The sequence below is a fragment of the Peromyscus maniculatus genome, chromosome 14 (assembly GCF_049852395.1).
Source record: "Peromyscus maniculatus bairdii isolate BWxNUB_F1_BW_parent chromosome 14, HU_Pman_BW_mat_3.1, whole genome shotgun sequence".
In the NCBI taxonomy this organism is placed as follows: Eukaryota; Metazoa; Chordata; class Mammalia; order Rodentia; family Cricetidae; genus Peromyscus; species Peromyscus maniculatus.
Window position 1 is genome coordinate 70,103,776 of NC_134865.1, and position 13,671 is coordinate 70,117,446.

Consider the following 13,671-nt stretch of genomic DNA (forward strand, 5'->3'; position numbering starts at 1 on the left):
TGTTTGGGATATATTACATGCAGGCAAAGATGGCTTTAGCCACTAATTTTTTTTTTGTAACTTTTATTCTTCTCTCATATATTATATTCTGACCACGATTTTCCCTCCCTCTGCTCTTCCTCCCAGTCCCTCTCCCTGACTTCCCCTCTCCCCCAGATCAACTCCTCTGTTACACACACACACACACACACACACACACACACACACACACACACACAGGCAGCACACACACACACACACATACACACAGGCAGCACACACACACACACATACACACAGGCAGCACACACACACACATACACACAGGCAGCACACACACACACACACATACACACAGGCAGCACACACACACACATACACACAGGCAGCACACACACACACATACACACAGGCGGCACACACACACACATATACACAGGCGGCACACACACACACATACACAGGCAGCCAGCACACACACACACACATACACAGGCAGCACACACACACACACACACACACACACACACACATACACAAGGCAGCACACACACACATACACAGGCAGCACACACACACACATACACAGGCGGCACACACACACATACACACAGGCAGCACACACACACACACACACACACACACACACACACACACGGAAATCAATAAAAAGATTTAGTAGTATAGAAATGAAGAAGTAGTTGATAAAAGATTAAGAAAATAAAAAGAGGCCTAGCATGGTAGCACCTACAATCCCTGTATTTAGGAGGTGGAAACTAGCAGATTAAGAACTAAGGTCTAGCCTCTTCAACTATATAGTAAATCTGAAGCCAGGCTGGGCTACAGAGATCATCTCTCAGAAAAACAAAAAGGAAAAAGAAAAAGAAAAGGAAAAGGACTGGCCACACATTGAGAAATGATACTTGCAATCCATAAAAATCCTAAATCATGTGAACCTACTGGAATATATAAACAGCTCAACCCAAGAGCAACCATATAGCAAAGAGAGCTGTGTTTGATATAGGAAGCACAGGAACCTCTCCCCAAAACATCTGAAAATGAAGCTCAACTCTCACCAGTATGGATTTTTATGAGACCACGAAATATGACTTACAGTACCTACATTTGCAAAAATTAGAAGAAAGTGTGATAAGGCCAAGTGCTGAAGAGGCTGTGAGTCAAAAGGTGTTGATAAAATGCTCTAACTACTTTGGAAAGCAAACTGACATTTTCTTATAACGTTCAACAGCTACATACTCTATCCTCCAACAGTTTCATTCAATATACACCTCTGAGAAACTTACATGTGTTAACAAAAGACTAGAAATGACTCAAATGTCAACTAAGGAGAAAATCAATGCATAAACTATAATATACATTTACAACATGATTATTTCATGGCAATGAAAAACAATCAAAAGGTACAAGCAAGCCGGGCGGTGGTGGCACACACCTTTAATCCCAGCACTCGGAGGCAGAGGCAGGCAGATCTCTATGAGTTTAAGGCCAGCCTGTTCTACAGATTGAGTTCCAGTCTCTGTGAGTTTGAAGTCAGCCTGGTCTACAGAGTGAGTTCCAGGACAGGTTCCAAGCTACACAGAGAAACCCTGTCTTGCAAAAACAAAAACAAAACAAAACAAAACAAAACAAAACAAAACAAAACAGTATAAGCAACAATATAGATGAATCTTTAAAAAAAATAGCATTGAATAATGCCTGGTGCCTCACATGTCCTGTGGTAGAAGATTAGAAACAGGGGCTTGAATATCATCAGTATACATGCACAATATCAATACCAAATATCAATACAACTTGGGCTTCTGGGAAAACCCAGTCTTTAAGTTGGACGTGTTCACTACATACTTGGATCAAGCTACTTCAGTTCTCATCATACACCACTAATGTATGTGTAGTAACTATTAACAAGTCAGGTGAAAAGCCATTTCTGCAGATATTATAATGAATTCAAGAATAATTGGTAAAAATTTCATGACCAAAAAAAGAAATGTAACAGGACAACAATTTTTGAATTGACAAAGTCTTCACCAATTAATATACACTCTAAAATATTAACTCTTATCATTTATCTCAACTATATAAGGACATAACATCTTTTATGAGAGTGTTAAAATATTAAAAAGAAAGATACCTTTTCTTAAACATGGATATCGGAATAGTTTTACAACTCCATAGTCATCAGCTGTAACTAAAACCTGGCCAACATAATTTCCATCTACTGAATTTATATCATTGGTATCGGAATACTTGGGCCAAATTCCATTGACTTCAAGGCCTGAAACACATGTCCATGAAGCCCAGTGAACAGCTTTTATTTCTTCTTTACTTGTCACTTCCTTTCCTCCTAGAAATAAAAAGAATCTTCACTTAAGAAATTACTTCATTTGATTCTTTTCATGCAAATGTAAATTTTAATACCTTACACCAAAGTTAGGGGAGAATATATGAACAGACAGGCAAGTGTGAATTAGAAGAAAAAACAAAATTTAAAAAATTTTAAATGCTACTAACATCATAGTGATTTGGAGAGTTTGAACGTAATTATCAATTCAGCAGGCTCATTCACATGGAAAACAACCGAATCTTATGAAAATCGTGATATAGACTAGTGACAACTGGGTAAGTTATAAGAAAAACTAAAAGATGCCTTTCTTTGGGGGTTGTCAAAGAGCTTGGTTCTGAGGACGCTAAGGCTGCACTGGGGTGAGCGAGGCTCTCCCTTCTGACAACGAGTGGTCTCTGAGCTCTCCTCTGTCTACTCTTCCCTCATCTTCAGGACAACAGGGAACCGACTGCTCACGGTACAGCGGCTGCTCCAGCAGAGGAGGAGAAAGTGGAAGCCGAGAAAGAATGTAAGGGCTCTATTGATGGCATAGGCATTGGTCCTTTTTACTAAACATCTTCTGAAGGATGTTCAATAAAGATCCAAACAAACAGAAGGGAGGGAAGGGAAGAAAGGAGGAAGGAAAGAAAGAAGGAAGGGAGGGAGGGAGTGAGGGAGGGAAGCAAGAAAGGAAGGAAAGGAAGGAAGAGCAAAAGCTACGCCACGACAAAGTGGCAACTCAGGTAATAAAAAGAAACCCAAGATATATAATTGGGAGAGAGACTGAAAAAGACTAACAAGGAATGATAGATGGAGGGTGATACATTTGTGTTAAGTAAGAGGACTTTTGGACTCAGTAAATCTTCATTATAAATCATCAATGAAAAGCTTGGGGGGAGATGCATTGATTGTATTATGCAACTAGTCTTATTAAATAAGTTCTTATAAGAGTGATTAATTCACAAAGCACCACATTAAATAGAGGTGTGGAAGGTCATTTTGAGAGGTGTGGAGTTTTGATTAAGAAGGGTTTACAATGCTGGTATCCAAGAGCTAGAAGAAGGGCTGTGATGGGAACATGTTCTCCAGGGTACTAAGTTCCAGGTGTGCAGGATGAGTTCTGAGTGTCCTTTCTGAATGTACAGCTCAGTAACTGCTATTATTCACATTGTGTTACTGCTTGGTATGCTTGAAATCTGCTAACAATGATCTTGAATGTTTCTGCTGCACACAGAAATTACAATAACTATATTAGGTGATAGATATGACAATTAGTGTGATTATAAAAATCATTTTACAATGCCGTGTATGTGTGTGTGTGTGTGTGTGTGTGTGTGTGTGTGTGTGTGTGTGTGTGTTTATAAAAAATTACACTGGGCTGGGCATTATGGTACACAACTATAATCCCTACACTTAGGAGGTTGAAGCAGGCAGACCTCAGAATTTGAGACCAGCAGTTCTAGCCAGTTCTATATAGCCAGTTCTAGGCTAACAAGGAAATATAATGAGACCTTATCTCAAATTTAAAAAAATCACATTGCATATTTTAAAATATATAGAATTTTGATGTCACTTACAACTCAATATTCTGGTGGGAAAGGATTCTAAAGATATTTGTCTTGTAGAAAAGACCACAATGCTTGAAATAGCTCAGATTATTCTGCCTATAGTCAAACATAATTTACAATTTACTCTTAATGAGCTTTTAAATACCACAGACATTAAATTCTATGAACTCCATGTAATGTGCTAGAAGAGTTCACCTGGCATCCTATACAGAAGTCGTCTTCCGCTGCCATCGTTTGTCTGCAAGTATCTGCTATCTGAAGACCAGTCCAGATGAGTGATGAAGCTAAGTGAACCAGCACATTCACCAACTTTTTTGTAACGCTGAGCAACTCCATAGATGTCAACTGAGCTGTCGTTGCAGCCGACAGCAAGGTAAGTGCCATCTGGTGAATATTTCAGTTCATGGATTGCCTCTTTCCTATCTTTAATATGTACAACTTCAGTCATATCTCTGTGGAAAAGAAAAAGACCATATGAGCAAAAGTCACAAGAGAATTGGAAAATGTCCCCAAATACTGAGGTTCCATCAGGTATTTACAAACTGTGACATACATGCAAGTAAGGTAAGTAATATCTGCTTGGGAATAATTATTTTGCTGACCAGAAATAAATAGAAAAAAATTGGATGATGTAGTATGTGGTGATAGAGCACTTGCCCAGCATAAAGTCCTGAACTTGAACCCCAGCACTGAAAAAAAAAGTAGAAGAGAAAAAACGCTAAATTTCAGTGCATAAATAACATTTTTAAGTACCCTACAGCTCCCTACTAAATTTCTGGATTTAGATAATAAAATATTTAACCAGATTTTTTTATGATGAAAGTTCTTTGTAAATACTGAATTATGAAATATTCTTAAACATCATAATTTTCAAACACATTTTTGTAATGAGCCAAATGTATAAACTGACATTTGGGAAATAAGGAAAGCATGAAAGAATGCATCACTTGAACAATATATTTGAATATATATCTTTATATAACTGCTGTGGTTGTTTTTATTCACTTTTCCCCACTAGTGAATTTTATTTCAAATGTTCCCTTTTCTTCAGAGTCTCATTATTGTAGCCCAGGCTGGCCTCAAACTCCAATCCTGCTTCAGCCTCCCATAGGCATACACCACCATGCTTAGCTTAGTTTATTTTTTAAAAAGAGACCACAATTCAGCTTAAAATGAATTTCCAAAATAGCATAGGCATTGGTAACGACCATAAAAATGGATGAAGTCAAGTTTGACACAAGGGAGTTTTCAAACTCCTAGAACTGGAAGGAGTGGGGAGGACAGCGACCTGGGGAAGATGGGCAAGAGGAAGGAAGGATCACTGCTTCTTGGCGGCAGCCATCTCTCCACACAAATTCTGTATTGGTTATTTGAAATGCTCCAGGTTGGCAATTTCAGAAGCAGAAGCTTGTTTCTTGGTTCTTAAGGTTTCTTTTTCTTTTTTTCTTTCTTTCTTTTTTTTCTTTTCTTTTTTTTTTTTTTTCGTTTTTCGAAAACACAGGGTTTCTCTGTGTAGCTTTGTGCCTTTCCTGGAACTCACTTGGTAGCCCAGGCTGGCCTCAAACTCACAGAGATCCGCCTGCCTCTGCCTCCCGAGTGCTGGGATTAAAGGCATGTGCCACCACCGCCCAGCTGGTTCTTAAGGTTTCTAAATGGAGGTTAGAACAGACATCCGACTTCTTTTAACATGTTGCTTTAGTACAAGGGATTCAAAAATTGAACTGACCTTGCATGAGAGATGGACCCTACGACAATATGCAACCATTGCTCAAGAGGAATATGTAAAACTAAGAAATCCTGAAAGGAGCACTGAAACTAGATTGAAGGCAGGAGGGAGCCACGGCAGGGTAAATGTGACTTCAACATAAGACGTGAGGCTCTGGCTAAGTCTAAAAGAGGAGAGATGGTTCTTCAGGAACAGGATACAGCACAAACAGAGGCATGAAAAGATGCAGTGTGCGGCCTATTTGAAGAATGGTGCACAGTATGATGTGGATACAGAAACCAGTGGGAAGAACAGAAAATAATGAAGCTAGAGATAAACTAATAAGATACAGTGAAACCAAAGAAAGAGAGGCAGACAAATTCAGGTTTGCAGAGTAAAATTTTGGGAACTATGGACACAAGTGTTCATCAGCAAGCCCAAGTTCATCCCCACAACCTGGGCTAGAAAGAGGGACACAAATGACATCATGCAAGCAAGCTTATCTTGCCAATGTCAAGGAGTCAGGTACTTTCCTGGTGCCAGGATCTGGTTGAAAGCTCTACATAACTCCATAGGCTTTGTCTATTTGCGGCATGCTGGGAAAACTATGTAGGAAATACTGATTAAGGTTAACCTGGATCAATATGGCAGTTCTAAATCAAGATGGCTGCAGTATATTAAGCTGAATCCACACAGAAAGATCAAAAGTTTTAGAGATGATAGTAATGACATAATAATGTGGATGTATTTAATGTCACTGGACATCTACAGTGATTGAAAGCAAATATGACAATAAATAAAAACAATTTTAAGAGAAAAACTACAGCACATTCCACTGTAAAAACCTTCTTTTATTTTCCATACTGGGAATCAAATCTAGAGCCTTATACATGCTGGGCAAGCACTCTACTATTTAACTACAGCCTATTTATTTATTTATTTATTTGAAGTCACAAAGTTAAGTAGGCTGGCCTTGAACTCACTCAAGTCCAGGCAGGCTTTCAACTCACAATCCTCTGCCTCAGCCTCCTGAACAGCTAAGATTACAAGTCTGCACCATCAGGACCAGTTGTGAAGAAGTTTTTTATAGGTGAAAAACGAAAAAAAAAAAAAACAGAGTGAGGTAGAGAAAAGCAGATCACAGAGATGAGCCCTGCACACATGTCAAGGATTACAAACTTCAGCCTAAGGAGCAGAAAGCCTTTGGAGAGGGGATAAATGCAAACAAGTGTGACTTAAAAAATCTTTAAAATCAAGCTGGAAGTGAGCTGGAAACTTCTTCCCTGATGTAGCTTCCACAGTGCTGGGAGTGCTATGCAGGTTGCTGGAGGAGAAATGTGTCAGTGGCCTTGCCTAATCACTTACAGATAGAGGTGAGGACACATAGGGCCCTATCTACCCTGCTGAACTACTGGCTATAGACATGCATGCTAGGACAGAGGGAGTGGTCTTCAGTTCTGTAGCCACTAATGGCCCATTCAGGCTCCAGCAGAGTTCCAAATCCATGGTCACACAGAGGGCCCTGATTACTCTAGGTGGTCAGAAAACAAAAGAAAAAGAATGAGTGGGAGTAGAGAGCTAGAACAGGGCAAGGAATGAGAGTAACCAGAATGAATTGTATATGTGTATGAAATGGTCAGAACACAGATTTAATTCATAAAGAAAGAAGGAATCTCTATCACGGCATAGAGATGGTTCTGAGGTGGTAAGGAGAGCAGTTAAGAGGGCTGGCTATTCCACCACTCCTGGGAGGAGATGACTGTGGTGATATACTGTGTACCCTAATAAAGTTTGCCTTGAGGATCAGAGGACAGAGCCAGCCACTAAGATTAGATATAGAGGCCAGACAGTGATGGCACACATTCTTAATCCTATCACTCGGGAGGCAGAGATCCATCTGGATCTCTCAGTTCAAGGCCACACTGGAAACAAAGCCAGGCAGTGGTGGCACACACCTTTAATCCCAGTACTGGGAAGCACACACACATTTAATGCCAGGAAGTGATGTCTGGGCAGAGAGAGGTATATAAGGTGGAGGAAACAGGAACTCACTCTCTTTAGGCTGAGGATTTCGTAGAGGTTAGGACTAGTGGCTGGCTGCTCTGCTTCTCTGATCTTTCAGCTTTCACCCTGATATCTGGCTCTGGATTTTTATTAAAAGACTGTCTAAGATTCAAACAAGCAGACAACAAAGCCTACACAAGAGTAGAACAGTGATGCTGGAAAGAAGGAAGTTAACTTGACAGCTTCTGTGGAAGTGACTCTTAAACAGGAGAGGCAAAGCAAAAAAAGGAATTACATTTCTGGGCAGAAGATTACTGCACTGGAGGAGAAAGATTTCATAAACACTGTTTTCTGAACATGCAGTGGCTCTACAGCATTGCTTTTAATGATTACACAGGATAGAAACTCAATGTATCTCCCTAGAATTTAATATAAATTAGCAACAGCTTGAACCAATTCTTATTTTTTATTTGTTTGTTTGTTTATTTGAGACAGGATCTCCCTATGTAGCCTTAGCTGGCCTGGAACTCACAGGCCTTCAAATTCACAGAAATTCACCTGCCTCTGCCTCCTGAGTGCTGGGATTGAAGGCATATGCCACTATGCCCAGCCTATTGATAAATTCCTTAAGCATTTCTACTTATACAAATGAAAGGATATAGACATTTTTCCAAAGCATAAAGATACAAACAAGCAAACAAAATCCTTCTCCATCATTCCTCAAGCCTTGAGGACATTTAACAACAAAGGATCATAACTGAAAATAATACTACCAACAGTAAGTCAGGGCCCAAATTTATAGTTCAGCACTTCAGCCACCACTGTACTAAGCATTCTTTTTTGAAATAGAAGATTTTTCTTTTTTTTTTTTTTTTTGGTTTTTTGAGACAGGGTTTCTCTGTGTAGCTTTGCGCCTTTCCTGGAGCTCACTTGGTAGCCCAGGCTGGCCTCGAACTCATAGAGATCCGCCTGGCTCTGCCTCCCGAGTGCTGGGATTAAGGCGTGCGCCACCAACGCCCGGCTAGAAGATTTTTCTTTATATATATGTCCATGTGCCTGCTTGAGGTTATGTGTACTACATGTGTGCAGAAGGCAGAAGACTGAGTCAGATCCCCTAGAAGTGGAGTTACAAGTAATTAGCTGTGAGCCACCAAGTAGGCTCTGGGAACCCAACCAGGTTCCTCCGTAAAAACAGAAGCTCTCTCAACCCCTGACCATCTCTCCAACACATTTGCTAAGCATTCTTAATGCCCCCAAATAAAAGTTCTTAAGTTTAATTTTCTGACAAAGATATTTTTATAAGTATATTTATTTAATAAAACTAATATTTGACACACATATAAAAGAAGAGGGGAAAAAAGGATAAGTGGGTCAGAGCAATGAGTACTGTACATTCTAACAAAACAATAAATTACTGTTTCTACTTCTACTCTAATAGCATACCTCACTCTAAGGACAGTAAATGACCCATCCTTCATTCCAAGGGCAAGATGGATTCCATCTACATTGACTGCAGCACATCGAATTGGTTCTTCCATATTACATCTTGCTATTAAAGCATGATCTACAAGGCTCCAAATCCTGTACAATTTAATTCAAAAATAAAAATAATTAATGTACATGTAAAATGATAATCTATATAAGAATATTAAAGTTAAAATAATCTGGTTTAAAGTAAGACATTTTTCTCTGTGAAAACAGCAATATTATTCATGATTAAAAGAAAATATCAGAAGTTTTTGTTTTTAAAATAACATAGCAGGGATGGTGAGATGGTTCCAAAGGTGAAAGTGCTTGCAGCACAGTCCTCAGAACCCATAATGGAAGGAGGGAACCAGCTTCCCAGAGCTGTCCTAACCTCCTTATATGCCATGCCATTCATGAGCCCACACACACTCTCTCACATACACAGGCGATAAACTTTTTAAAAAATACAAAAGCATACTGACATCACTATGATTCAACTGTTAATCTTAGATTAATTAGTAATCTCCACTCTAATCAAAAGACAGCTATCTACTTCTTTAAATTATATATATAAGACTGGCCATGGTATTATATGCCTTTAATCCCAGCACTGGTAAAGCAGAGGCAGGCAGATTTCTACGATTTAGAGGCCAACATGGTCTACAGAGCAAGTTCCAGGTCAGTCAGGGCTACATAGTGAGACCCTACCTCAAAAATAAATAAATAAATAAATAAATAAATAAATAAATAAATAAATATATATGTAGTCTTTTAGATGGAGTACTTAAAATATTCAAATTCAGACTACAATATCATTCCAGACTACAATATTAAAAATTAAGATAACTAGACTTTACATCAAAGCTTGTAGACTTGAGACCTAATAAGCAGTTAGAAGAGTGTATTGCTCTTTGAAAGGACCTGAGCTAAGGTTCCAGCACCCAAACAGGTAGCTCGAAACACCTGTAACTCCAGCTCCAAGGGATCTAACACCTTCTTCTTGCCTCCATGGGAACTCAGTACACATGCAGCATACACATACATACACACAGTTATAAATAAAAATAAAATTATAGAATAACTGTCACCATGTTCACAAAGTGATGAAACTCAGGGAGTATAGCTGAAACATGTAGGGAAGCATTTAGAACCTTTAGCTACATATGTTATAATAAAAAGCTATAATTTAATGAATAAGCATCTACTCCAAGAGGTTAGAAAAAAGATCAGCAAGGAGAAATATATTTTTTACCATGCTTTCATAGGCATATCTTTTTAAGAACTTGTTGCTGTTTTATAGAAAAAATAATTTTTGTGTACTAGTTTTATATTCTTTTATATCCAAGATATTTGCTAATTCCTTTAAATTTATTTTTATTTATGTATGTGTTTGAGCATATGCACATAGGTACCTGAGGAAGCCAAAAGACAGCTCCAGATACAGGTGGTTATGAGCTATCCATTGTGGCTGCTGGGACGCAAACTCTTGGCCCACTGAAAGAGCAGCAAGCACTCTTAACAACTGGGCTATCTTTGCAGCCCCACTAATTCCCTTTTAACTCCATGAATTCATTTGCATTTCCTTTGGAGTCCTCTACATGCACAGTCATGTTGCCTAAAAGTTGTATAAAAGTTGTTCTTTTTAATCACTCTCCTTTACTCCCTCCCCTCTCTCTAGCACTCTCATGACCCTCACCTCAATCATCTCTATTTGGCCATTCTGCACTGATGAATCACTATCTTTCCTGACCACAAAGTTTCAATGCTGCAACATTAAGTGCTGTGTTTGCTGAAGATTTTTTTGTTCTGTACTACAAAGTATCAGTAAACATAACCTCTGGGGCAAATCAGGTGGCTGCATATTTTTATAGACCAAGAACTAGGATGAATTTTATAAATTTTAATTGTTGAAAATCATAAAAGAGTCAAATTTTGAAACACAAGAAAATACACAAAGTTCAGATTTCATGCCTATAAATGAAGTTTTATAGGAACACAGACTTATTTGTTTACACACCAACAAAGAGGCAGATTTTAAAACAAATTTTACACTTTTTATTTGTGTGTATGAGCCCCATGGCAGGTCAGAGGCATGCACAATACATTTAAGGTGTATGATCACAAACATGTTCCTAGTTGGTAGATACTAGTTCTTATAGTCTGAATTTGAAATTCCCCAGTACCTTACCTAGGAAATGATTTACTTACCTCACTGAACGATCATCACTTCCAGTCACAGCTAAAGGTTTAGTAGGATGAACAGCAAGTGCCCAGAGTTCACCTTCACAATGCCCTTGCATAATTAGGAAAGGTTTATTTCTTTCATGCACAACAATTTCAAAAATTTCACTGTCCTGTGTTCCAACTAAAATGTGGTCACCTCGCCAACAAACACTCCTCACAGATAAACCTGGTAAGAAGCACATTTAATATCAATATTGTAAATGTCAATGCCACAGTAGTAAAAAGCAGTCTTAATTGGAAATTAATTTTCATATCTTTTATATCTTGGCTGTAAGACAGAGTATGAAAGTCTGGGTATACATGCCCGTTGTCTTGAATTGTTTATATTTCCATATGAAACAATAGATTTCTTTTTTCGTATACTTAATTTCTACCCATCCTTTAGGTACACTTTTCCTTCTCCTTTGCCCCACAATTCCAAGAGTCAGACTGTGTTTGTAATTGAGCTCTCACAAGCCCTTAAAATGGGCAAGCACTCAGAACCTGCCTTTAGAGAAGTGCATTGTGAGTTTTCTGTTCACTGCATTTCATTTCTAAATCAACAGATTGAAGGAAAGACAATATTCACTTGGACTTTTTCTGCATTTTCCACAGTTCCTGCTGGGACCTTATGAAAATTTTTTTTTTATTTATATAACATTGCCAATATAAAGACACTATATATCCCATAATATCCTCTTGAGAATGAAATAAAAAAGAATGACATTATTTTGTAAGCTTCATAATAATGCTCATCAAAACTAATGAAAACAGAATAATGGCTACCATCTAAAAGCTTACTATGTACTGAACATTCTAAATAGTTAACATGTATTAATTCATTTAATACTAGGAGATATTTGTAGTGGCCTTAAATTACAGATGAGTCTAAACAATTAGACCAGAGTTATACATCTCTCTAGTGACACATATTATTTAAATAATATTTTAAGTAAATATTATCTAAATATGTTATTTCCAATCTTAGTCTTATAATTCAATGACATATTAGTTACTAATATGTTACTATTATGTTACACTGAGAATCTATTCTATTATGTCTTTTTTAAGTCCCCTAATTACTGAAAAAGTAAATTCTGATTAAAGAAAATTGACTTCAACCATTATTATCAGAAGTTTACCAATTCCCAATATATTTTAGTTGTGCAATTATTTGGCAAAGAGTTTTACTTAGCATTGTAGTAGTAAAATATTTTCAAAATGCACAGTTAAAAAAGTAAATGTCTATCAGATATCTCTGTTGGTCTCATTACAGCAGACATTAGACACACAAAAGATCCTTTGTCATGATGGTAAGCACAACTATCAACAAAAGTCCTCCAGGTGGAATATATAAAAATGTGTGTGTGCTAGAAGACAACCATTGGTTCATTCACAATATGCTTAGAGTAAAACATTCAGTTTATTATTACCTTTGTATCCCTGTTCTGTTTCCCTGAGGTCAATCACAGTAATTGGTTTAAAAGTTAAATCCCAAAGACGAATACAGCCATCTCTGCCACCAGTAGCAAAGCCTTCTTCACAAGCATTCATACTAAAAATTCCCGCCTAGGTAAAGGCAGAAAACAACTTAGCAACATAAACTTCTTAAGAACATCGACTAGGCCTGGTGGTGGTGGCGCACACCTTTAATCCCAGCACTTGGGAGGCAGAGGCAGGTGAATCTCTAGTTCAAGCCCAGCCTGGTCTACAGAGCAAGTTCCAGGACAGCCAGGGCTACACAGAGAAACCCTGTTTCGGGGCAGGGGAACATCTACTAAATAAAGGTAAAAAACCACTCAGCAATATTTTCTTCTAAAACATAAATAAATAAAAATGCCAAAACACACCAAAAATATAATACATCATTAGAAAGTCAATATGTAACTAAGGCACTATTTAGTGATATGTACATAACACAAAAAAGTTAAACATTATACTGTATATAAAATGAATTCTAGAAGACAAAACTCTAAATGTAATAAATAAATGTAAAAAAATCACAATACTCATGTGATTGAGTTATAGACCTTTTCATACATGATAAAGAAAACTATAAACCATAAAGGAAGAAACTTTTCCTTTTCTGTGCGTGTATGTACAGTCCTAGGATTGAACCCAAGACACTACAACACTGGATGAACATTCTATCCCTGAGCTACATCCCTGGCCCTTAGCTGCAATGCACACATTGCAATACTACATATCTCTAATATACAAATGAACAAAAAAACCTTAATACAACCAACCAAACAAGAGGGAAAGACAAAAAGGGTGATTAATAAAAAGTGACAATTCAAAGTTAACATTTTTCTTCCAGAAGATAAGCAAAAATTTACACTTTATATTCTATATTGAAAAAATAGGGGGAAAAAAACTAGTGT

At 37.7% G+C, this 13,671-nt stretch overlaps 1 protein-coding gene across 12 annotated transcripts in view; it reads right to left on the minus strand.

Annotated features, from left to right (window-relative positions):
* Eml5 (EMAP like 5) overlaps window positions 1-13,671 on the minus strand; it is a 122,317-nt gene that overhangs the window by 71,182 nt on the left and 37,464 nt on the right. For all 12 annotated transcript variants that reach the window (XR_013044454.1, XR_013044456.1, XR_013044455.1 and 9 more), the window contains exons 6-10: window positions 12,721-12,856; window positions 11,273-11,474; window positions 9,041-9,178; window positions 4,084-4,340; window positions 2,129-2,341 (exon numbers count right to left, since the gene is read on the minus strand). Coding sequence is in view for 8 of the 12 variants with exons in the window: in XM_042261024.2 (XP_042116958.1) it covers window positions 2,129-2,341; window positions 4,084-4,340; window positions 9,041-9,178; window positions 11,273-11,474; window positions 12,721-12,856 (946 nt within the window). In the remaining 4 variants the exon portion in view is untranslated. The remainder of the gene's footprint in view (window positions 1-2,128; window positions 2,342-4,083; window positions 4,341-9,040; window positions 9,179-11,272; window positions 11,475-12,720; window positions 12,857-13,671) is intronic.